Source organism: Peromyscus leucopus, chromosome 23 (genome assembly GCF_004664715.2).
Source record: "Peromyscus leucopus breed LL Stock chromosome 23, UCI_PerLeu_2.1, whole genome shotgun sequence".
NCBI classification, from domain to species: Eukaryota; Metazoa; Chordata; class Mammalia; order Rodentia; family Cricetidae; genus Peromyscus; species Peromyscus leucopus.
Window position 1 is genome coordinate 40,300,569 of NC_051082.1, and position 26,225 is coordinate 40,326,793.

Here is a 26,225-nt window from a genome sequence, read left to right on the forward strand (position 1 = left end):
CCTGTATCTTGCTGGGCTGCATGGCTCATCCTGAAGCAGGGTGGGCTCTGCCCTTGGTAACCTCCATCCATCTGGCCAGCCACCTGGTGCCAGGCAGCTGGCCCAGCATCTTTGTGTGCTGTTCAGTCGCATGCTGTCACATTTCCCTTCTGCAGGGGCCACCATTTTGGAGCACAACACAACGCACATGTAGCAGAAGCCCCAGCTGGAGGTATCTCTTACAGACCTGTCGCTCGCTACCAGTTTGGCAAGGCCTGCTGGAAGGCTTGCTCAGCCCACCACCTTTGCCCTGCCTCCCAGCTGGGTCTGGAATTGCTCCTGGTGCGGAGGCTGCCAGGTAGAGGCTGCCAGGTAGAGCGCAGGCAGCCATCACTTGGGAGAGGAAACATTTAACTTTGGAGGCAGCAACACAATACCATCTCCTCTGTGGAGGCGGCCGAGGTAGAAGATTAGCAATTAATTCTTTATTACGTGCAAACTCCTCTCCAGTTCTGTGGAACCAAACAGTCCTCCCTCTGCGAGGAGGGCGGCTCCACTCAGTTCATTCCCCAGCACGCTGCTGCTCGCCTGCTCTTGAGCTGATAGCAATTGCTTCGGGTCGTGGTGGAAGACATTCAGACACACGCTTCTCTGGCTGCTCCTTGCTCCCCCGCCTTCCCCCACTCTTCTCTGGTATAGTTTATTGTGCTTCGGTCTCAGGAGCATCTTGCTGTTTATTGGGATTGCAATTACAGAATGCAGGTATCAGCCGCCTTTTAGGCTAGACAAGTTGTAGCACGTTGATTTTCGTTTTCTTTAAATTATAGCTTTTTTTTTTTTATTGACTTATGAGAACATTGGCTCTGAGGAGAGTCACTAGGTGCTGTTACTGGTTTTGCCTTTAGTTTGGACAGTTTTATTATTTACTGTAGCTTGGCTGAACTGTCGGAGGCATGCAGTAGGTGTTGCTTCTCAGTTATCTGCAAATTATGAAGCGCGATGGTTTGGTTTTGGAGGCAGTGTGGGCTATATATCGGTCATTGCTGTTAAAAAACAACAGCCACTATGGATAGTATGAGTGGCTGGACCCAGCTGTGATATGTCCAATAAAACTTTACCTTTGGACTGAGAGTATGGCTCATTGGTAGAGCACCTGCCTAGAATCCCCAGTGAGGGGCTGGGCTGTGGCTCAGTGGTAGAGCACCTGCCTAGAATCCCCCAGTGAGGGGCTGGGGTGTGGCTCAGTGGTAGAGCACCTGTCTAGAATCCCCCAGTGAGGGGCTGGGGTGTGGCTCATTGGTAGAGCACCTGCCTAGAATCCCTCAGTGAGGGGCTGGGGTGTGGCTCAGTGGTAGAACACCTGCCTGGAATCCCCCAGTGAGGGGCTGGGGTGTGGCTCAGTGGTAGAGCACCTGCCTAGAATCCCCCAGTGAGGGGTGGGGTGTGGTTCAGTGGTAGAGTGCTTACCTAGCATGTGTGAGGCCCTGGGTTCCATATCCGATAGTGTAAACAAACAGAACAACTTTGTTTTCCAAACCAGTATCTGGTCGTTTGGTTTAAAAGCAGCATGGAGCCTCTGTTTCTTCCTTCTCAGTGGCTTGCTCCCTAGTGGCTTTCTGCTCTGGTATCTGAGGAAGTTTTCTGTTCTCCTGGTCTGGGAGAATCTTCCGGCATCCTGGCCCTTGCTTGGCAGCGGTGGTTGGGAGTGAGTCTAGTGCAGGGTCGTATCTCCAGACTGCAGGCAGTACCTGTCCTCATTGGAACCTTGACCTTGGTCAAAGGGCACTTCGTATAGTGGCCTGCTCTTTGAAGGACATGGCACTCCCCTGTGGAGATCTGAAGGGACATAGTCCCTGTAAGGCTGCTTTAGGATTAAGAACATGGATGCAGGATCCAGCGCCATGGCATGAGCTGAGGGACAGAGAGCAGAACCTGCCTGTCACAGGCTGGGGGAGCCCTCAGGAGCGAGCAGTTATCTGGCAGGGCTGGGTTCTCCAAACTGGCCCTATGGAACTTGTCCTTTAGACTGGGTAGGGTTGCTGGTGCCAGGAGCTGCATGAGGACCTGCATGTCTAAGTGCACAGACAGTCCTGGGCCACATGCCCTGGCTTTCCTGGGAGTGGTGTGAGCTTTATCCACCCTCCATTTCCCCACCCCACCTCTGCCTCCTTCATCTCGAGGCTGGGGTCGGGATTGAGACTATCAGTTTCCCCACCCTGGGCAGGGCTGTGGGCACACCCTCCCCAGTGCATGGTGAGCCCCACATCTGTACAGTAAGACCTGTTTTTTTTTTTCATCAGCAACACGAACCCTTGTTTACGGCCTTTTCCATTTACTGACAACCCTTGCCAAATTAATTTTATTTAATTATCTCCCAGGGCTAAGCTTGAATACATTTTGTGTTAAATTCACAGTTTTTTCCTTTTCTAACCGAAATGGACTTAATATCCTTGTTAAAATCTGATTAAAACTAAAATTGAGTTTTTTGAAGTCTGATTATCCCATGAAATGGAATTTTTAAACCTAATTACGGGTGGATTTGCATACACTTTTCAGCACCATTGAAAAGAAAGTTGAAGGAAATTTATTAATGACAGCCTTTCTCGTGTTTCCTTGGGGCATGACGCTGCTGTAGGAGCATGGGGGAGGCCACGGAGGAAGGTTGCATTTCCCCCCACCCCTTGGAAAAGATTTCAGAAAAACCTTCATTCCTCAGAGACCCAGTTTCCCAGAAGGTTGCGCTTCGTCTTGTTTCTATTCTTTCCCTGCCATCGCTGTCTGGACTGTGTCCTGCTTCCCTGTGCAGAGGGCTGATCTTTACAGAAGGGCAGGGGTGCCAGATGCAGCCCCTCCTGGACTTCTGTCCCAGCCCACAGTGTGGACTGCAGCCGGCCTGACTTGAACTTTCAGTCTGCGCTTCCACGTGCCTTCTTTCTGTCCACAGTGCAGCAGACGTGGGATGCCTCAGGTGCTTCCCTCTAAGGTCCATTTCTGTGCTGTGTTTGGAGCCATGCTGCCTACTCCCTTTTCCTAATGGTGGGCGAAGGTCTCAAGCCCAGGCCTGTCAGGCAGGTGCCATGCCACGAGCTCCACAGCTCCATTCCCAGGCTGTTTGTAATGTGTATGGTAAAAATTATCTTCTTGTCACTATTAGCTGGGCCAAGCTTGGCTGAGCAGAATCACTTATGTCACGGCGCCCAGGAAGCTGGGGAGAGGAGAGAGCAAGAGCATGAATGAACGAACGAGAGAAAATCGGTTGATTTCCTTCTCCTTCGCTTGTGTCCACAGCCAGTGAGATAGTGTTGCCACGCTCAGGTGGGCCTCACCTCCGTTGATCCTTTCTGAACACGCCCTCGAGCCGGGCGTGGTGGCGCACAACTTTAATCCCAGTACTGGAAGCAGAGGCAGGTGGATCTCTGTGAGTTGTGAGTTCGAGGCCAGCCTGGGCTACAGAGCGAGTTCCAGGATAGGCTCCAAAGCTACACGGAGAAACCCTGTCTCGAAAAAAAAAAAAAAAAAAAAAAAAAAAAAAAAAAAAGGAAAAAGAAAGAAAATGTCCTCGTAGGCATGATTGGCTAACTTTGGTTCTCTTCAACCGAGTTGACAGTCAGAGTTAGCTGTCAAGGGCCCAGTGTGATGACTCAGTAGGTGGAGGTGTTTGTCACACAGTTATTGGTGAAATTAAGGCCACTCACGTAGTTAAAAGGAGATTTATTTAATGGCGTAACTTATAAATGAAGGAATAGGTAGGTTGAGGGTTCTGGCAAGGGCGCAGCGTAGTCCAGCGGTGTTCTCTGGAGAGCTCTGTCTGTCCACCTCTAGCGCCCGGGTTCCCAGCCACAAGAGAGTGCAGCCCTCCCTTGACCCCGCCTTGAGCTTGTGGGCGTGACAGTTACCGAAGCCTCAATGGGGGTTGGAACTTCCAGACCAAAGCTGGAATGGCTACCCAGTACCCACAGTCCTGTGCATCTGTGCTTAATCCCTGAGCACATGTAAAAGTGAGGCGAGAACTGACTCCACAAGGCTGTCCTTGGCCCATCACACTCTTGCTATAGCTTGTGTACTCCTCTCCCCGTAATGGACAGAGGTAGACACACACACCGTCATTGTCGTCATTGTCATCATCGTCATCTGTCCAACCTATTTTAGGGATTTCATGTTTTTATAAAGATTTTTTAGAACCAGCTTTGCATTTTTGTGTGCGTGTGCGTGTACATGGAGATACATGAATCAGTGTACAAGTCTAGGATATTCACCTTGTCCTGCAGCCCTTACACCAGAATTCTTGTTCACTTACTAAGCACTGACTCCCTGGTCCCTGGTGTTAGCATTTAGGCATTTGTACTGGCTGCCCTTAGGGTCCTGACAGGATACATCCTCAGCTGCAGCCACTAACAGCCCCTGTGCACATTCACTACGTTTCCTTATAAATGGCGGCCTTGCCCACCCCCCTCCGTCTCCTTTCTCTTTCTCTTCCTCATCCCCAGGGACCAGTCTCTGCCCCCTCTCTGCCCCCTCCTCTCCCCTCCCCTCAATAAACCTCCTATGTGGGCCCTGTTGTATGGCGTGGCTCCTTCCTGCCGTTTTTAAAATACAGCACCTGGTAACCCCCATTCAGTTGTCGTCTTGGTTTTTTGATCTATGATTCTACCTATCCAATAGGAGCAGGGTCCTATGGTGTTCGCCACTTTGTGATTGGCTTATTTCATTGAACATCATGTCCTCCTGGGTCTTCTGAAGGAATGCAAGCACTCTGTGTCTCTCCAGCACCCTTCCACCCCCATTTTGGAGACAAGTTTCATATTGTCCAGGCTGGCTTCAAACGCTGCATAGGATGTCCTTGAACTTCTGATCCTCCTGCCTCTACCTGCCCAAGGGATTACCAAGAGTGTCATCCATGTTTGATTCCGTGTAGTGCTGGAGAACAGAACCAGGCCAGGGCTTCATGTAGACCAGGGAATTTTCTGCTGACTCAGCCATATTCCAGCTCAGCGTTCTGTCAGGACAACCTCAGGTCAGCAGCTCCCCTTTAGAAAACATTTTTCTCTTCTCTCTCTTCTCTTTCTTTTTTGGGGGCATGTAGTACTGGAGATTGGACCTATTTCTTTATGCATTCAAGGCAAGTGCTCTACCACTGACCTGTAGCCCGGGATCCTTCCTCTTTAAGGTCTACTAACTCATTGTATGGACACAAGATTTTTTTTCTTCTGCTCAGGCAAGGATGCATTGTTGCTCAGTGTCCCTGCTCTCTTGAAGAACTCTGCAGAGAACATATGTGTACAGACACTTGAAGATCACATTCCAGCTCTGGGGTTCACGCCCAGGCCATCCGTAGGCTTCTATTTTACATTATTTGAGAAACCACTGAGTGGGATCTGGGTGTCCAGGAATGCTCCAGCATGGGCCTAAGGCCCTCCCCCCCAAAGTGTAGGGCAGGAAGCTTAGGATCAGCATTGAATAAATTCAGTGCTCAGGTGACAGTGGAGACTTGTAGAGTTGTACAGAGCACCTGTGCTTGCCTTATCACAGTGGGGGCACACATCTTTGGCTGCTAGTGTCCTGGAGTTAAAGAAATCTGCTTTAGAGTTCCAGAAGTAAGTGGTCCACTTTGGAAAGAGTCTCTGTCACCAGAGGCAGCTCCCTGGCTTTGACATTGGTTCTGGGTACTCTTCAGAAGGACACACATGAGACTCTCTTCGGATTCCTCTGTAATTAAAAAAAAAAACAAAAAACAAACAAACAAACAAAACACCAGTATGTGCTTGAGCGTGTGTGTGTGTGTGTGTGTGTGTGTGTGTGTGTGTGTGTGTGTGTGGGTGTGTACGTACATGTGTGCATTTATGCATAACTCTGTCATTCATTCATTCATTCATTCATTCATTCATTCATTCATTTGAGATAGGGTCTCTAGTAGCTGAGAGCACAGGCTGGTACCACAGACCACAACTCCCTTTTGAGTTTTGAATGAGATGATAATGACATGCGGGTGATGGACGACTCCTTGGTACATGACTGAAGGGTGTTGAAGACACGTCACCTGCGCTCCCCTCAGCGGGCAGGTCACAGCATGTTCCCTTACTTTCCCCAGCATTCCTCTCTGTTCCTGCCAGGCTGTCTCTGCCCCCAGGAGACAGCACTGTTCTCAGTTCTGTTTCCACCGATCAGTTTCCTCTGTTCTAGAATTGTAAATCAGGGAGCTGCGCTGTTTCCGCCTTTGATGGCTTCTTCTTTGTCCTGGGGCTGAGACAGAAGCTGGGTTCTGTCTCTAACTCTAGGATGGGGCCTGGTGACATCATCTCTGTCTGTGCTGGTGATCCTCTGCTCCACGATCCTCTTGGCCTTGGCTTTGCTCAACACAGCACTTTTCAGAGGAAGCATACTTTGGGGCCATATCAGGGGTCATTCTTTCTTGTTGGGTGGTGGTCTATTGCAGGGACATGAGGGTGGCATCTGTTTTCTGTTGGGAATGGGGACATGGATGCCTCCATCTTGTGTGTAGCTTGATTGCTTCACCTAAGCTGGTACCTAAGAGTGAAATTACTGGGCCAGTTAGTCAGTGTGTGTTTAGCCCCATGAGAATGACCAGGTGGTTTTCCAGAGAGGTCACTAGTTTGGTGTTCCTCTTGGAGCTGGAGATTCTGTTTGCTCTGAGTTAATTCATCAAGTCTATTTATTTTTTATTTTTTTAAGCAATTATGTAATTATTCCAGTGGGTGTGAAGTGCTGTCTGCCTGGGATTTTTAATCCACATCTGCTCAGTGACTGATTCCCTAGTGTCTGTCATGAACTCCTCCTCATATTGTGAGTGGTGTGTGCTCTTTTGCAAGTGTCTGTTCTGTGTGTTTTACAACCTTTTATTGGTTTATTTTATTGTTCTTTTGTGTAGGGTGATTGTACTCTCATGTAAGTGTGAGTGTGGGTGTGCACATGTTAAGGCACTCATGTGGAGGTCAGAGGACAATCTCAGGTGTCCTTGCCTTCTACCTTGTTTGAGACAGAGTCAACACCACTGAGAACTCCAGGTTGGGTGGCCTGTGAGATTTGGGGCATTCTGAGTCCCCCTCCTCTCCTATCTCCTCAAAGGGGTGCTTGTATTAGAGACTTATGCATTACCCCTTCTACATTGTGCATCCCTCTCTCTCAAAGAACCGTCTCCTAGTTCAGGAGGGATTTTGTTTTTTTGTTTTTCCAGACAGGATTTCTCTGTGTGTAGCTCTGGCTGTCCTGGAACTCCCCCCATAGACCAGTCTGGCCTTGAACTCAAAGAGATCTGCCTGCCTCTGGCTCCTGAGTGCCAGGGTTAAATGCACTACCACCGCTTGGCTAGGAATTTCTTTTTTTAAAGATTTATTTGTGTGTGTGTGTGTGTGTGTGTGTGTGTGTGTGTGTGTGTGTGTGTTGTTGTTGTTGTTGTTTTGCCTGCATGTATGTCTGTGTGAGGATGTCAGGTACCCTGGAAGTGGAGTTACAGACAGTTGTGAGCTGCCATGTGGGTGCTGGGAATTGAACTTGGTCCTCTGGAAGAGTAGCCAGTGCTTTTAACCTATGACCTATTTCTGTAGCCCAAAGGAGGAATTCTAATCCAGGATGTACTGATAGCTATCCACCATCCTGCCATATAAAGGGAGAAAGAATATCAAAAATGTTTCTGTTTAGATCATAGAACATAAAAACATTGCCCACAGATGGCCTCAGTAAGACTTCCCTCTTTAGTTAAAACTCAGTTCTGTATAATTAATTATTACCGGTCACATCTGGGTTGATGGTTTCATGGAACCATATGGCTCTTCACTTAAAGAACAGTCTGGAAGTCTGGATGCCATTGGAAGTTCTTGCCCAGGTCTCTAGTTCCCATGAGTCCAAGCTTGGTCCTCTATGGGGAAGATGGCAGCTCTGCCCATGGTCATCCTGAGTTTCCATCCAGCTCTTGAGAGTGCAGAATGACTGTCTAGAGGTGACAGACTTACTACTGTGGTAACTTAATACTTGCTGGTGGTGGTCGAATGGGAGGCATCTGATGCAGCCTTACAGCGACATGAGTGAGGAGGAAATTGGGTTGTTTCTGTGGCACCAAAAACAGAGATATAAAAAAGCAATTAGAAAATTAGACACAGCATCACCATGGATAGCAATTAATCTTATTTGAAAGAAGTGAGTGGAGGTCAGCATCTAATTCATCAGAATGGATGAATGTCAATTTTCTACAGAAACTTGGTATACAACAGCTGGGGGAGGCAGAACATTCAGGGAATATACCAAGGGTTGTCACACGAAGAGATTCAGTGAGCCTGGCCAGCGTCCTGCCGTTTTTATTTTCACAGAACACTGGGCAGGTCTGAGGTGCATCTACCCAGTTCTCTGTGCGTGTAAGAGACAAGCAGCCTTTTCTTGTGTACTGACTTTGTACTGAGTGGCTCCACACTCGTTTTCCTTTCAGTGTGTTGGCATAACCCTTTTAGATTCCTTGGAAATGTGTGCAGGTGCATGTCTGTGTGTTCACACAAGCGTGTGTGCGTGTGGAGGCCACAGGGCAGTCTCAGTTACTGTTGCTAGTCTTTCTGTCCACTCTTCTGAGACAGAGTCACACTGGCCTGGCACTTGGTCATTAGGCTGGGCTGGCCTGCCAGTCAGCATGTCTGTCTCTTTCTTTCTAAATGCTGGAATCACAAGAATGTACTACCATGCCTAGCTTTTCTTCTTCTTCTTCTTCTTCTTCTTCTTCTTCTTCTTCTTCTTCTTCTTCTTCTTCTTCTTCTTCTTCTTCTTCTTCTTCTTCTTCTTCTCCTCCTCCTCCTCCTCCTCCTCCCCTCCTCCTCCTCCTCCTCCTCCTCCTCCTCCTTCTTCAGTTTTTATTGTTATTTAGTTTTGTGCTCTGTTATGTGAATATGTGTTTTGCCCACATGTTTGTGTATGCAGCATGTGTACGTCCTGTGTTGAAGGAGGACAGAAGAGGGCATCAGATCCCCTGGACTTGGAGTTACACATGGTTATGAGCCACCATGTGGGTGCTGGGAACAGAACCTGGGCCTCTAGAAAAGTAGCCAGTGCTCTTAACCATGGAGTCATTTCTCCAGCCCCCATGCCTAGCTTTTTAATGTTGGTTCTGGGGGAATCAAACTTGGGTCCTCATGCCTGGAAGACAAGCACTTTACAGACTGAGCCATTTCCCCAGCCCCCTTGTGTTATTTTTTGCAAGCTTTCCAGATGATTTTGAGGTTAGGTCAGGACTGGGAGGACCAGGATGTTGGAGGCAGGATCTGACCTAACCTTGCTGGGGGATTTCCTAAGTTGCTACCATTCCAGTGTCAACTGAGCAATCATCAAACTAGGTGGCTTATCAGTGAAATGCAACTCACTTTACCAGACTTTTTTTTTTAGAGGTAGTTTGGGGATATGGAAACTGATACAGGAGTCAAATGCGAGCTTACCAGGTGAAGATGGAGAGCAGTGATGTAAATGTGAGTGTGTGTGTGTGTGTGTGTGTGTGTGTGTATGTGTGTGTGTGTATGTGTGTATTTACTGAATATGTCTTTTTGTCTTCCTGACACTCAGTTTCCACACTGATTAGAGTTTGTCTCAGAAGGGAAAGCTCATGTGATGAGGGACAGAGAGAAGCTGGTTTGTTTATAGGGAGAGTTGATGATGGACTTCGCTGACTCAAGAGAACTGAATGCTAATTTGGGAGAGGCGAAAGCCAAGAGCCAGCTCGATTTATGCTGCATGGCTTTCACCGAGCTCAGGAGCTCTGGTCACACACCTCCGGGTGAGCTGTGAACAAGGTAAAGAAGAGTGATTTGTAACGGACACTGTGAGCTTGTAAGGGCAGCAGAGCCCTGGAGCCTCCAGTGGAACAGTGGGGTTGCTGTACGCTCAGCGTGGCAGAGAGATGGTACCAGGCAGAGGGTGAAGCCGCCAGCGTCCGTGGTTGGTGCCGTGGTACATGACGAGGTGAACTTGTGCATGGCTTTTGCTGAGGTTACTAGTCTCTGTCCCACTTGGCACTGATTCTGGCTGGCAAGCTGTCTCCACTGAGGAAATGAAGGCGCCTCTTCTGGAGCCCCTGGCTGTGTGGAGAAGGAGTCCACGACAATGCTGTAACCTAGGGCCTTTCAGCTCCTCTGCCGGGATGCCTGTGCTGTCTACTGCCTCACTCCATCTCCAAGTCAGCTTGACTAATCACCTGGGAGGAGAGTCACCTAGAGCAGGCTAGACTGTGGGCACGTCTGGGAGGACTGTCTTCATTGTTAATTGATGTAGGAAGGGCCAGCCCCTTGTGGGTGGCACCATTCTCTAGGCAGGAGATCCTGAATAGTCTAGAGAGGAGAATGCTAGCTGAGAGCGAGCAAGCAGACGGCTGGGATCCCGGTGTTGAATCTCTGCTCCTGGCTGTGGGTGTGAGGCCTTCAGTTCCTGCCTTGCCCTCCCTTCAGTGGCAGATCTTAACCTGGAGTTGTCAGTGGGGTAAACCGTTTCCTCCCGCAGTGCTTTTGTCGGGGGTTTATCACAGCCACAGGAATGAAGCCAGGACACCAAGGGAGTGAGTGCCACGCTGCAAGTGAAGACTTTGACTTGACGGAGATGGGAACTCTGCAAGGGGGACTTCAGAAGCAACACCTTCTCCTGGGTGTTCCCAGAGAAAAGAAACTGGGACAAGAAAGGAATTCTTGGACAGAAGAGTGCTCAGTGAACCAGAGGAGCTCAGGGGATGAACACTGAGCAGATATGGAAAATCCAGGGAAGGCTGGGAAAGTCGAGGAGATCTGGAGAGAACAGGGACCTGATGAGAAAGAGAATCAGACTGGAGGATAGGTCTGTGAGGACCATGGTAAACGCATATAGTGACGATGTGGGCAGAAGGACACCATTATGGAGCAATAGCAAGAATCTTTCCCCCACTGAAGGACATTTGTGACTAAAGGGGCCGACAGTCCCCACCCAGTGGTTGAGAGTTCCCGATTCGGGTTTTCCTCTCGGCACTATGCTGTGATTTACGACTTAGCTGCTGCAGTTGAATGTCCGGGAGGCTGGAGTTATTTGTGAGCTTGTTCTGGGAGAGGTAAATAAGCATCTATGTATTCCCACCCTTCCAGCTAGGGCGCTGAAGACAGACCAAAGTATGAGTTCCAAAGCCCATTGGGCTTACCAACAGAATGTGAGGAATGCAAAGAAGGGGTCACATACAGTATAGGGGACCCCAAGGGATCCACATCACTGGAAAGTCTCACCTGGAAAGAATGAAAACTTCCTATAGCTTCAGGGATGGAGTCCTCCTTTCAGTTACACCTACACACCCTGGAGACGCTGCCACCTCCTGAGACCCCGTGACCATGTGCAACACGTACAGCTGGGGTAGGTGGAGCTCAGGTGGGGATCACTAGTAGGTCATCACAGCTATTCTGTTGTGTGATTTGCTTGTTTGTTTTGTTTCTTGAGACAAGGTTTCTCTGTGTAACAGCCCTGGTTGTCCTAAAACTCTTGTTTGTAAACCAGGCTGGACTTGAACTCACTGCTTACCTCTTCCTTCCAAGTGCTGGGATTAAAGGCGTGGGCTACCACTGCCCAGCTTCATCACAGCTATTCTGATGAAGGTGGTAATGGTTATGCCCAGAGGACAGTGGTCTACAACAGGACCAGCGAATTCTGGAGCTTACAGAAAAACAACAACAACAACTTAGCTCTCTCTGTTTGTGTTTTTGAGGTCAGGTCCTCCTCCTAAAGGGCTCAGTCCCCTGACTGTAGGAGCAAGTGCCACGGTACACAAGGCTAAGCCTATAGTTCTCTCTCTCTCTTTGTGTGTAGCATATGCTTGTGAAGTATTGTGTGTGTAGTCGGAAGTTTCCCTGTGTCCTGCCCGCAGTCGGGACAAATCTCTCACCTGCAGTTCCGCAGCTGCATATAAAATAATCACTCAGAAGTTTATATTAATTACGAACTGTATGGCCATTTGCTCATGCTTATTACTAACTAGCTCTTATACTTAATTTAACCCATAATTCTTATTTATGTTTAGCCACATGGCTTGGTACCTTTTCTCAGTTCTGCCTTTTCATCTTGCTTCCTCTGTGTCTGGCTGGTGACTCCTGACTCAGCCCTTCCTTTTCCCAGAATTCCACTTGTCTGCTCTCCACCCCCACCCCCCCAATACTTCCTGCCTGGCTACTGGCCAATGAGCGTTTTATTTATCAACCAATCAGCAACACATATTCACAGCATACAGAATGTCATCCCATAGCATATGTGCATGCCTCTGTGTATGTTTGTGTGTACATGCATGCCTGTGTGTGCATGCATGTATTGTATATGTATGTGCATGCTTGCATGCATAAGTACATGTGTATATGCATGCCTCTGTGTTTGGTGTGTGTGTGTATGTGTGGGCGCGTGTGTGCGCGCGCGCGCTGTGTGCGTACATGTTTGTGTATGTGTGTGTCCAGAGGAGGATGCTGGGGGACCCGTTCTATCATTCTTCTCCTTTGTTCTCTAGTGATAGTGTCTGTTCTCGTTTGCTTTCTGTTGTGATAAACATCACAGCCCAAACCCCTTTGGGGCGGAAAGAGTTTACTGGCTCACAGGTCACAGTCTGTCGTGGAGTGAAGTGAGGGGGCAAGCATGTGGAAGCATGTGGAAGCAGGAACTGAAGCAGACCATGGAGGAGTGCTGCTTACCTGTTTGCTTTCATAGCTTCATCAGCTTGTCTTCTGCTTTCTTGTCTCAGGACCACCCACCAGGGGTGGCACTACCCACTGTGGACTGGGGCCTCCCACACTAGTCTTCACTCAGTGTCCCGTGTCCCCTACAGGCCAGTCTAACATTCCTCAACTGAGGTCTGTCTGCCCTGGTGTCACTAGTTGGTGCCAGGTTGACAGAACTAACCAGCATTGGCTCTCTCACTGAGTCTGGAGCTAGGCTGGGGGCACCAGCAAGACCTTATCACCCTCCTGTTTCTGCTGCATGCCGGGGTTAAAGGCATGCATGGCTACACTTGGCCTTTTACATGGGTGCTAAGAGTTCAAATGCAGAGTCTTGTGCTTGCAAAGCAAGGCCTTGCTGATTTCTCACAGAGGCTGTGGCAGGAACCCATCCAAGCTTGAACTGGGTCCTGCTGACTCCACTAGGTGGCCCAATGGCGTCCGCCCCAGGCTGGCACCTACACAAGTGGCTGCCCTTCCTGTGAAGGTGGTAGCATCCTCTGAGCTCTGTTTTCTTTTTCAAACAGTTTTGCTTTGCAATTTAGGCCTGCATGACTTGTTATGTAGCTTAGGTTGGCCTCGAGGTGGCTACCCTCCTCCTTCAGCCTCTTGAGTGCTGGGATTATAGACATCACATACACCACGATGCTTGGCTTGCAAAACAGAAAACTTTTTTCCATGTTTGGGACCAAGCTTGGTGCTGGTGCATGCTTGGTAAGCACTCTGCCGACAGTCACGTCTCTGGCCCTTCGTCTCCCCTTTGAGAAGCATTTAACAGAGATGTGGTTGGAACTTTCCACAGGAGGCATGAGAGTTCTCTGGAGACAAGGGACTTTAGCACCAAAGCTGTAACTTCCTGCTGAGAGCCCCAGGGCCCCTTATTGCTGTCTCAAGCTCTGCCGCCTCCAGCGCCTCCATCAGTCAGAGGGGCTCGGGCGGCTCAGGGCCATAATTCTGCTTAAAGTCAAGTTCTGCCGGTCTTTGCTCAACCCCTCCCCCCTTTTTGTGGTACCACAGATGGAACCCAGGGCCTCACAAAGGTTAGCTAAGCATTCTCCCACTCAACTACAGTCCTAGCTCCATCTCGTCTCTTTGTGCTGCTGACTGCAGGAGCTCACCACCATCCATTTCTGTGCTTTGTGTTATAAAACACTCCATGTCTCCTAAAGCACATCCTAAGGCTGGAGAGATAGTGGGTTAGAGTGCTTTCTCCTCCCCCTCCCCCTCCCCCTCCCCCTCCCCTCCTCCTCCTCCTCCTCCTTCTCTCTCTCTCTCTCTCTCTCTCTCTCTCTCTCTGGTTTCTTAAGACAGGGTTTCTCTGTGTAGCTTTGGTGCCTTTTCAGGAACTCGCTCTGGCCTAGGCTGGCCTCAAACTCACAGAGATCCACGTGGCTCTGCCTCCCCAGTGCTGGGATTAAAGGAGTGTGCCGCCACCCAGCTAGAGTGCTTTCTTCTTTTAATAAAAGACATGATTTCAGTTCCCAGCCTCCACTGCCTGTAACTCCAGTTATAGAGGATCTGATGCCCCTCTGGCCTTCATGGTATACTGCATACAGGTGGTGCACATTTATCCACATGGGCTTGTACACACAGTAACACTCACACTCACAGACACAGACACAGACACACACACACAGACACACACAGACACACACACACACACTCAAACACATCTTAGGGGTGATTTGGTGGCTCATCAGGTAAAGGTGCTTGCTGCCAAGCCTAACAACCTGAGTTTGATCCCAGGGTCCACCTAGTGGAAGGAAAGAACCAGTTTCTGCAGGTTGTTCTCTGACCTCCACATGGATGCTGTGCCATGTGTGCCCCGCCCCGCCCCCTCCCCCCCCCCAGTTCCCAAGTGTAGTAAACATTTTCTTTTAAAGTTCCAGCATCTTAGAACATGTCACCACATCCTCATGCCATCAGACATTTGTTCTCTGCATCCTGAGAAGAGTCTCTGAGGTGCCAAGCTTCCTGTCCCTGTTGGCCTGGGCTTCCTTTGGGCGGTAGGGATGCTGTCCTGCATTTTTGCTTCTGAGCTCCATGCAAGTTTCTATTTTCTCATCCCTCATGGCCAGAGGGATGAGATTCTGAGGTGGTTTTTGTTTCTGGAGAGAGTATCATAAATCAGGATGTGGCCTGCTAGTCCATTCCTCTCACTTACTGGTAGATTAAACCAGGGTTCAGAAAGGCCGAGTAACTAGCCCAGGGCTACACACAGCAAGCTAGAGCGTGGCCTGGGCCCACAGCCCAGGTCTGTATGGATGTGGTGCTAGCTTCCCCAAAGTTCTGAGACCTTCTCCTCCGTTTGCTGCTCGGTGAGTTCAAAGCCAGCGCCTCACTAATGACGGCCCCTCTCCGTGCCTGTGCATCTTCCAGGCCCTTTGTTCTCGCGTGGTGTTTGATTGTTTCCCTGGAAGCCAGGTGCACTTGATTCTGAATTCACTCTTCTCTCGCTGAGAAAAGTCCTGGTAGGTAGGTGAGTGGGTCGGGAGTTCTAAATTTATTATAGGAGGTTCCCCCCTTCTGTTTAATATTGGAAGTCCTGTCAGGAGTGGAACAGGTTGATAACCCAACGTCTCTGAAGTCTGATCTCTTGCCCAGGACACATCTTGTCTCACCTGCTCTCTTGTCCTTAGACACCACCGTCCAGCGCGGGTAGGTTTCCCATGCTGAGCTCACCCGGGTCCTCTGTGGGGAGGGTGGCGCGCCTGCTTGCTCCTGGTCTGATCAGGGACCTGTCAGTCCGCCCACTCTGTCCAGCCCTGGCGTGGGTATCGTGAGAGTGCACCGTTAGGTGTGTGAGGTGCGCTTCCTGGCTCTCCCTTCTCTTCCTTTCTCCCTGCTTCTGCTTGAGCCCCTGGCTGCAGTTTGTTGGGGCCACATTTCTGGATGTTTATAGCATCAGACGACCAGCTCTGCCAGAGCGACAGACAGATGCGGGAGAGGAATTGAGGCGTTTGTTTGAGAGCTTCTGAGAGCTTTTTTTAGTGCGAACAGTTCAAAGAGCTCCTCTTGTTAATCAGAGGAATATTCCAGCATCCCTGGGGTGGTCACACTGGCTTAATTGGAACCCAGGCTGCTTTGAAGTCCTTTTAATCCTTCCGGGCCGGGAGAAAGAATTGGGAGGCAGCAACTGTAAATCTGAAATTTCTTCATTTTATTTACATGTGTCTGGGGACCCATAGAACTCGTTTCCCTGAGGCATTTGTGTTTCCGGCTGTGGACAGCTGAGTGAGATTTGGACGTTAGGTGGCTGGAGTGGGCGAGTTGCGGGGCAGTGGGTCACTTCAAAGTGGCAGCAGTGGGCCCTGGTGCCCTACAGTCTAGCAGCCTCTGGCCGTCCTGGTGCCCATGCAGTCTAGCAGCTCTGCCTCTGTGCCTGCGTCTAGCAGCCTCTGGCCTCCTGGTGCCCATGCAGTCTAGCAGCCTCTGGATGTCCTGGTGCCCATGCATTCTAGCAGCCTCTGGATGTCCTGGTGCCCATGCATTCTAGCAGCCTCTGGATGTCCTGGTGCCCATGCAGTCTAGCAGCCTCTGGATGTCCTGGTGCCCATGCAGTCTAGCAGCCTCTGGCCCTCCTGGTGCCCATGCAGTCTAGCAGCCTCTGGCCGTCCTGGTGCCCATGCGGTCTAGCAGCCTCTGGCCGTCCTGGTTCCTTAGGAAGCATGCTGCCATGCTCTGGCCTTCATCGGCTGTGTCCACCAGTCATTTATTTTGCTACATGGGGACGGGACATTAGCCACTCAGCAGAGCTGGTCTCTGTAGTTCCTGAGGTGGATCCGGTCATTGTACCAGATTGACACGGCAGGGCTTTCCCTGAGCTGCTGAGGGTTAGTTGTCATTCAAAAAAATTTTTTTGAGGTAGGGTCTCGGGGTCTAGACTGGCCTTGAACTCAACGTATAGTTACCAATGACCTTAGACTTCTCTGAGTGCCACCAGACCTGGTTTATGCAAGGGATGACACCTAGGGCTTTGTGCATGCTAGGCAATGCACTTGAACACTTGAACAAGCTGGGCCATGTCCTCAGCTTGTGTTTGCTTTGGAGTCAGGGTCTCACTGTCCAGACTGACCTGGAACTCAGGACTCTCCTGAAGCAAGCTTCCGAGTGCTGGAGGAGGAGTTTGTTTTTGAAATTTTCGTTTTTACTTGTGCTCGCATGCTTTGAGGGATGCTCTGTCTCTGACTGTCATATTCACGCTGGGACTACAGATGTGTGCTACTGTGTCTGATTATTACGTTGTGCTTGCGAGTCAGGCTCAAGTCATCAGGCCTTCGTGGCAATCACTTTATCCACTAGCCATTGTCCTAGCTTCAGTGCCGCCCTTCTGGATGCTCTTCCTGACCAGCTGGTCACCCGGTCACCCTGCCCCCTGTCTTTGCTGGTCTGTCACTGTGCTCCTGATGGAAACATTCCATGCTGGTTTTGTCCTGGTGGTCGTCAGCCCATCAGGTAATGAGTATCTGACTGTGGACACCACCTGCTCTGTTGGCGCAGTATCTGCCGGTCTTAGGATGGGACCACACGTGGAGCACTCCTCGATTTGTTGGAGACAGGGCCTTCCTTGGTGTGGGCCAGGCCGGCATAGACCTCGGGTACAGTCCTCTTGCCTGGGCCTCCCGACTGCCGGCTGCGCTGCCATCCCGGGCTGGGAGGGTGCCCCAGACACACAGTCTGTAAGTCCTCACAGGTGCTGCGCCGAACCAGACGCTCCCTCCTCTGTGCTCAGGGTTGACTCCGGGTTGGTGGTAGCAGTTCCTTCCTCTCTGTTACCCACCCACAGCCTTCCTCTCGGTGATGTTCCACCTGGTTCTGTCATTGGGAGCTGGCAGGCCTGTGTCCTACAGGGCCAGCATCATGGCTGGAGGTGGTGTGGGGTGGTTTACAGTGCTGTGCACTCTCCTGGGGGACCCCACAGCAGCAGGGATCACAAAGGCCTAGTGATGGCCCGGTGCCCCCGATGTTGGGGCCATCAGTCAGGTCAGGTAGTGTCATCCCTGTTTCCCAGATCAGGAAGCAAGGCTTAGCTGGACCTGAACCCGATCCTGGCCAGCTCCAAGGTCCAGTCTCACCATGCCCTGTCCTCTCACCCCTTTGCTACTTTTCTCATCAGCACTTGGGGAAGTCATAAAGATGTTTGGAACCGCACCTGTCTGCTCTGGAACACGGCCAAGGGGACAGAAGTGTGACTTCAGATTTTAAAATTGCATTTATGTATCTGTGTGAGCTCACATGGGACAGGACACGTGTGAAGGGAGGTATGAGGACAACGTGGGCTTTGGCTCTCTCTTCACCACTGGGGTCCTAGGGGTCACTCAGGTCCTCAGGCACTCACCTCTACCCCCCCCTCCCCCAGCCATCTCACTGACCTGGAAGTGTGCTGTCAGTTTCTGTATGGTCCAGCTGAGCATGCCCTAAAGGACTGTCTGACTTGCAGCCCCTAGCAGCGTCACGGTGACGCCTTCCACTAAGCACTCTGTTCTCATTGATTCAGAGAGGGCCACTGAGTCTGCAGGGGTCAGCTGGTTGGATATGGGGCCTGAGGCCTGTGTGAGGGCAGCTCAGGCTGTCTGTCTGCCTGGCATCCCAGTGTAAGCTGTGAGTTCCACGCCCCAGCCTCCTGATGACTTGAGAGTCTCCTGTTTGGAAATCAGAATGAGACCCATGCACATGTTTCTGTTGTCTGTATTTCTTGTTGTCTGGACTTGGGGTTGGATTTGTGTGGACAGCAGCACACAGGCTTTGGAAAGACCATGGCCCCAAAGGACCTCTGGGTTGTCTAGTGCTGCCTAGGCTAGCCCAAGTTAGCTCTGGCAAATTCTGGCAGATACTGTAGCCCGAGGTCACTTTCTAGTAGGCCGTTTGTGATTATTATCCTGTTTCTTTCTTTTCTTTGCACATGTATATGCATGTGTGTGTGCACGCGCACACGCACTTGTGAGTTTAACAGTGTCTTCCTCAGTCATTCTCCGCCCTGTTTTTTGAGACAGAGTGTCTTCCTGAGCCTAGTGCTCACTGATTTTGCTAGATTAGCTGGCCACTGAGTTCTAGGGACCCTCCTGTCTCTGTTTCCAGAGTTTTGGGGTTATAGGCAGGAACTGCCACCCCTAGCTTTTTACATGGGGACTGAGGATCAGTCAGGTAGTGAGATGGCCACAGTGGGTAAAGGTGCATGACACCAAGCCTGATGAGGTCACCTGAGTTGGATCTGGGACCCACATGATAGAAGGAGAGCACTGACTTTCAAAATTTCACAAGGTGCTTTTGACCTGCACACACATGCACGCATGCGCACGCACACACATACGCACACCAGCCACTCACATAAATAAGTGTAAACAAACAAATCAGGTGTTGGTGCTTTCAGATTGGCATTTTATCAACCAAGGCATCTCCACAGGCCCTACCCTTGGTCCCCCCCATTGTTTGTTTGTTTGTCTATATTTATTTATTTATTATAAAAAAGAATCAGGCTTTCATCTCTGTAGCCATCTCAACTCACCAAAAGAACAGTGCCTTTGAAGGCAAGGGGCCTTCTCCATTTTACCCTGGCTCTGCCCCATGCTCACCCTGGGAGCTCCCTTGGCGTGACTCATGAATTGTTCTGACTCTGAGGCAGCAGTGGGCTTGATCATGCACTCTCACTCCCAGGAGGTGCCTGTGGGGCCACGTGCATGTGCTTCGGGATGGAAGAGAGACTCTGAAAGCTCTCGCCATAGCAGTGCCTGGAGAAGATGGCATTCCTGTGCAGAGTTGAAGGCCACGGAGGGCGCACAGGGAAATCGTGGAAACGTTGGTGGTGAATAGGAAAACTTTAAACAGTTAAGATCAAACGTCATGAAGTCAGGTGGCAGGGCGGCCCGCCTCTGAGGCACAAAGCTTGAAGTCATGAGTGTGTCTTCTGGGTGTGGTTTGTGCGGAATACCAGATAAAACTCCATGAAGATTTGAGGATGGTGTGTGTGTGTCTGTGTGTGTCTGTGTATCTGTGTGTGTGTGTGTGTGTGTGTGTGTGTGTGTGTCTGTGTGTGTGTCTGTGTGTGTCACACGCTTCTGCATGTTTGCCCAGGTGAGGTGGCATGGAGTCCACAGGTTGACGTCAGGTGTCTTCCTCAATTGCTGTCCCCCTTACTGTTTTTGAGACAGGATCTGTCACCGAGTGGAGCTTGCTGTTTAGTCTACACTGACTGGCCAGCGAGCACCAGGGACCTTCTGTCTCTGCCTCCTCTGTGCTGGAGGTGCAGGTCTATGTGACCGTGCCCAGCTGCTGCATGCTGGGAATCTGAACTCCGACCCTCATGCCTGTGCAGTAAGAGCCTCACCCAGTGACCATCTCCTCAGCCCACATTTTTTATCCTTTTTCCTTTTGAGGTTAAAATGTCTTGGGTACAAGCTGGGTATGATGGCACACCTTTAATCTTAGCACTGGGGAGGCCCAGGCAATTGATTTCTGTGAGTTCAAGGCCAGCCTGGTCTACAGGTGAGTTGCAGGACAGCCCGGGCTAATTGTGAGATTCTGTCCCACTCCACCTCCCCCCAAATTTAAAACAAAAACAAAAAGCTAGGTGCACAGATTTTCGATTTCTCTCCTCAGGGATCAAGTCCTGTCTGTGTATTTATAGAGAGCCCCATTCTCACGACAGTGCACACACTCTCTCACACACATGCACCCACCCACACACTGCACACCACACCCACACACACCAGATTTCACCAATATTCTGTAATGGCCTCTTTTATGACACAGGTCATCTGTGTTATATGTAGCCGAACCTGATTTAGGAATGATCTGATTGCTCGGTTATAAATGTTATAGTAGAATTTCCATGTGTTAATTGGTCATGGGAATAACACATTTCCTTTTTTTTTTTTGAAGAGATTTTAGACAGCACCTGCTTCGTGAGGTTTCCAGCTAAACTTTGAAACTAGTAGTCATTGACTACCTAGTATTTATTATATTTCCATGGCGCAAAAGATTTAAGAAGGGACCTATGAACTGGCTCAGCCTGTGAAGGCGCCAGCTACCAAGCCTGGTGACCCGAGTTTAATCTCTGGGACCCACATGGTGAAAGGGCAGAACCTACACATGCATGTTGTCCTCTGACCTCCACGGGTGCTGTGCCACGTAACCCCCAATACCAAATGCAACTTAAAAATACATCAGAAGCTTAGAAACGTTGGCGGTAAGGCTCCTGCTTATTTTCTCACTTCCTCCTTTCTTTGGCCCCTACTGTTTGGTATATATTCGAGCCAGCATAGCCAGGTTTAGTTTTTGGTTTATTGAAATGGTACAGTTTATGCACTTTCTGCTTCTCTTCCTTTTTTTCCCCCAGGGGTTGGGGATCTTGAGGCAGGGTTTCTCTGTGTAGTTTTGGAGCCTGTCCTGGATCTCTGTTGACCAGACTGGCCTCCAACTCACAGAGATCCTCCTGGCTCTGTCTCCTGAGTGCTGGAATTAAAGGCGTGTGCCACCCTGCCCAGGCAACACTGAACTTTTAATCCAGTGTCTTAATTTAAGAACTTGGCAGGATGTAGAAAGGTCTCATGGGGTTTTGTCCATTCTCTGCAGTGAAGAGCCAGGACAGAATCTGTGGTCAATTCCTCTTGTGACCCTGACACCTGATGAAGGAGAAGGATGGCTGGTGGCCAGGGTGGAGTTAGTACATGGTGTGTGAGCCTATGCTTTGGGCTGGGGAGGATAATGGTGCAAACAGAACCCATGAAGAGCAGGGCTTGATGATGAGGCTTCAGGCTGTAGATGCGTAGGCTGGTGCAAGCCCAGCTAAAGACAGGTGACAGTGAGCAGACACCTAAAGTGACAGGAGAGCTGTGTGCACACTACAGGAGAAGCACCCGGAGAAGGGCCCTGAGGAGGGAGTGTGCTAATGACTGTGAATTGGAACAGCATCTGCCTTCCTGTTCCTCTCCTGGCCAGGCCATCTGTGTGACCTCATTTCCCAAAAGGAGGAGGGATGTCATGTGACAGGGGCCTGTTGGTCCTTTGCTGCTGTGGCAAACCTCTGTGCCTGAGACAGCAGCAGCCGGCCCTGCCTTGCCTCCCTCAGGGAGAAGGACTGTCCCTCTACACGCTTGGAACTGGCAGCTTTGGAAGGTGGATGAGTGATATTGCCTGTTTCATGGTCAGGCTGCCACAGGGCGGTTCCCACCTCTAATGATGAGATAGACTTGTACCTCTCCAGTGTCTGCTGAAGCCTTAATGGCTGTGGCCTCAGGACTTGAGATTCCGACTCTTGCTGGGTGACCTTAGGATCGTGGGCAGCAGGCACACCATGCAGTGCTGACTCAGTGTGTGGTGTTTGGTTGTCCTGTCTGGACCCTCGAGAGCAGCGTCTCATCAGTCCCAGGAGAAGTCCGAGTCTGTGTCTCCATAGCAGCGAGGGCTGTCACCCTTTCAGCTCTTCGCACAGTTTTTGCTGTCTAATGTGTTCTGTTCTGGACACGGCATACTTCTTTGCAGAAACAGTGCGGGCGGTGGAGGGCCCTGTTCCCGCCTCCCCCTCCTTTGCAGTTGGGCCTGGCTGAAGACCAGTCCCTGCAGTTTTGGACCGTGGTCGCAGCCCTGTGGCTTCCTATTCTCTGCAAAGAATGGCACCTTGGAAGAGAGCTCATGGCCTGGTGTTTGTTAATTGGGTCTGTGGCTGCTGCCACCTCATTCATTCTCCACACTGGTGTCCTCGGGATTGGGTGTCTTTCAGACGCTGTGAAACCAGCACTTAGGGCTTCAGTGAGAGCCATGGCACCTGCTATTAGAACTCAGAATAGCTGCGGTTGGGGCTGGAACTGTCTTGGCCTCCGAAATAAACTAGTGGGCTCCGGCCCCCAGCGTTCTGTGCCTGCAGCTGAGTTTGTGTCAGTTCAGCTGCTCACTGAACAAAGAGACCTCTCCCCGGGAGCCCCCCCGCCAGACCATGAAAGGCCTCGCAGCTGAAGCCACGGTTGTTCGGCAGCAGATGCCACAGCTTGGGCTGCAGTTGGAACTGTCACTTCCCTGTCATCCCATGTGTTGGAGGCCCCAGAGGCCCTGAGTGCCTTCCACTTTGTAGTTGTGAAGTGCGAGTGTCACGCTCGCTGGACCGAACTGGCAGTGGTATTTTTAGGCCACAGTGGCACTCGGTGGGACGCCTTGTAGTTGAAAGCACTTTGCTAATCCCTAGAGTGCCTGGAAGCTTCTCTGAATCTTTAACCAAACCGGTCAAGAGGCTTCTGCAGCACAAAATCTCAGCCGGCACCTGGCAATCCATGGGCTCTGGTCAGGGACAAGGTGAAGGCTCCCCTCTGACTCTACAGGTCTTGAAAGCCCTTCTCCATGCTGGAGGCCAATTGCCACCCTCACTTCCAGTGGGGCCATGCAGTACTGGGGTGGTTCCTGCATCCCAGGGCTTCTTAAGGACTGTGATCCCAACCTCCCCCCTCCCCAGCCTCCCTTCATCCTGGTTCCAGGGCTGATGGCAGACTGGCAGCACATGGCAAGTGTCCTGTTCCCTAAGCTGCATACTGCTGGTGACTTTCTCCATTGTGGCCTTTTCTTGTCTTTTTTTTTTTTTTCTTTTTTTCTTAAGTTTTTCTGTTTTTTGGCTTTTACTTATACTTACATATACATGCACTGCAAGTTCTCAGTCTGTGAAATTCACACAGTGCATAGAAGAGATCTTGATTGCCCCCACCAGTGCAGGCAAACACAATTTCACTGAACCACGCTTCCCACCAGGGTGCCTTCTGTGACTATAAGAATATACATGTTACTTACCCACTCTGTGTAGTTCAAGTGTAGAGTCAGTTTGTGCCTGGCTCTTTCATGGGCATCTTTTTTCCTGGCACCCTTGTTTGGCCCTTCTGCCAAAAGAAACTTTATAGCCTGCCTGGGTTGCCAGCAGACCCACAGGTGGGGCTTTTGGGGCTGGAACTGACCTCTCCTGGGTCTGCAGGTAGATGTTCCTGTGCTGAGGAGGGCTCACCCCCCACCTTTCAGATGATTGCTTTCTTGTGACCTTGTATTGCAGAAAGGGGGATGAGGAGAGGTTCTCAATGTATTTTCCTGGTTGGAACCCTGGGTCATATGCCTGCTAGGCAAGTACTCTACCACTGGGCTGCATCTCCAGCCTCTTGTAAAGGGCTGTAATAAGGTCAGAGTTCAGCTCATTGTACCTGGGGTAGCTCATCTACACCCAGGATTGACCAGAGTTGCTCATGAGAATTGTAGTGCATACAAGTGCACACACTTTTAGAGGTCACAGGTCAACTTTGGATGTTATTCCTTGGTGCCATCCACCTTGTCTTTTAGATAGTCTCTCATTGGCCTGGGACTCGCCAAGTAGGTTAGGCTGGCCAGGGAGCCCTAAGCATACACCTATGTCAACCTCAGCACTGAGCAGGCGCTAGCACATCAGGCTTTGTATATTCTTAATATTTTAAATCCATTTTGTTTAATTAATTAATTGTGTATGTGCTTGTGAGGCTCAGAGGACAACTTGAGGGAATTGGTTCCTTTCCCCATGTGGAGTCCAGGGATTGAGCTCAGGTCCTCAGGGTTGGTGGCAAGTACCTTTTACCCAAGGAGTCATCTTGCTGTCCCAACACACCAGCTTGGTTTTTTTTTTTTTTGTTTGTTGTTGTTTTTTTAATTTTCCCTAAATAAATATGGCTTCTGGGAACTAAGTTCGGATCTTCATGCTTGTGTGGAAGTATGTTACCAACTGAGTGAGCTCCATAGTCCTGAGGTGTATTTTGAAAGGGGTCTACCTGGGTGGGTAGGCTATGTTTGGACCTGGATGACAGCTGTGACTACTGGCTGTTTGTCTGCACACGGGCTGCAGGACGAACTCATGCAGATCCCTGAATTGCCAGTGGATGGTGTGGCTTTTGGTGGTTGATCCATTTCCGGGGAGAGCAGGAACTGAGTGTGCCTTCTTTATCCCTCAGGACTCCGGAGGACCTTTCCAGGTTCGTGGTTGAGCTGCAGCAGCGAGAGCTCGCCCTGAAGGAGAAGAATAACACCATCACCAGCAGGTAGCCGATCTGGGTGCATCTGGCTGTGTGTGTGTGTGTGTTCTTGGCAGCTTGAGTCCTGTGTACCTTCCTTCTGGTGTACTTGAAGTGGCTGTCTGTTTTCCGTTACTGTTACATAGCACCTGCGGCTGGGTACTTTTCAAGAAGAACTTAATTTTTTTAGGGCATAATGGTGGCATTCTTAGGGTGTAGCTGTGCTTAGGAAAGCAGATGATAGGTTTGTGTGCATGCATGTTTTGGGCTAGCTTGCATATTGGAGAAAGCTAGAGAGGGTTGGGATTTTGTTTTAACAGCTCTTTTGAGCACCAGCCAAGGGTTGCTGAGAGCTGTCTCAGTCCTTTGGAAGGTCATTGCCCTCAGCGGCCTGAAGACCTCTCATTACACACACTTCCGTGTATGAGTGCTTCAGGTGAACTTATTTAAACTGCATGCACACAGTCAGCGTTGGGAGATGGCTGTGCCTCACGTGGTCGGAGCCATGGGAGTCGATGCTGCCTGCATGCCACATAGCAGTGAGTCTCAGCTTGAGCCACTCTGCAAGCTGTCTTCCTGACCCTGCCTAGATCAGGAGCCTTACAGCTTCCCTACTGTGTGGACTCTGAAAGGCCCTTGGGTTCGTGCATGTATGATGTGTGCAGACCTGTGTGACCACAGACATGGACAGTCCATCTGACCTGTGCCCTTACCCTGAGATGAGCAGTTGGCACTTTTGTTCCACAGTCCAGCAGGACATCCAGGGACAGCTCTGAGGCCTGCCTGGCCTGCCATGCTGCCTGTCCTCCCACACCACTCACCTCCTGCTTTGTCCAGCACCACTTTCCCAAGCCCAACACCAACTGTGTGCTTTTCGCTTCTGCTCTGACACTAAGGGTCTGCTCAGATGTCAGTCACATGTGTCAGATCCTCAGGTCACCCACACTTCCATCCCACCACCCTTCCTCAGGCCTGGGGATTCTCAGAAGTCAGGAGAGTGTCTCCTTGAGACTCCTGGTTTCTTCTAATGGATTCAGCCCAGGAGCAACCGGGTGGAGGGTGCTCAGAGCAGGGTGTGTGTTGGGACATTGCCTTTTACAGGTACACCACCCTCCCACCATCCTGAGGCACTCACCAACCCCAAAGTGTCCAAATCCTGTTGGGAAGAGTTTCAGAGCCCAGCCTCCAAGTCAGTGACTGGGGCTAGCAGCGTCTCCTCTCTCTTTTCTAGTCCCTTTGTGACCAGCTCCAACCTGAGCATTGTAGGCTTGGACTAGCCTATCTCATTAGCAAAGGAACTTGTTGAGAATACCAGCAGACAGGCCTCTCACCCAGTGGAGCCCAAGAGTTTTAGGGTTCTGCCAGAAACTCGAGACCAAATGTGTTTGGTCTTCTTTCACATTAGCTTGGGCTCTTGCCCATTTGCCCCATGGCTAGCCACGCAGCCGATCTTGTGACTTTGAGATGCCATCCCAGGTTTAATGTTATGTTCCAAGACAAAAAGTAGTCTTCTTTGAGTCTTTTATGGAATAGGGAAGGCTTTTCTGTGGCCCCA

General features: G+C 50.4%; 1 protein-coding gene across 1 annotated transcript in view; it reads left to right on the top strand.

Annotated features, from left to right (window-relative positions):
• The window catches only part of Mad1l1 (mitotic arrest deficient 1 like 1), a 326,242-nt gene that overhangs the window by 41,989 nt on the left and 258,028 nt on the right, over window positions 1–26,225 (top strand). The window contains 1 exon segment of the mRNA XM_028859735.2: window positions 24,611–24,697. Within this exon segment, the coding sequence (XP_028715568.1) occupies window positions 24,611–24,697 (87 nt within the window).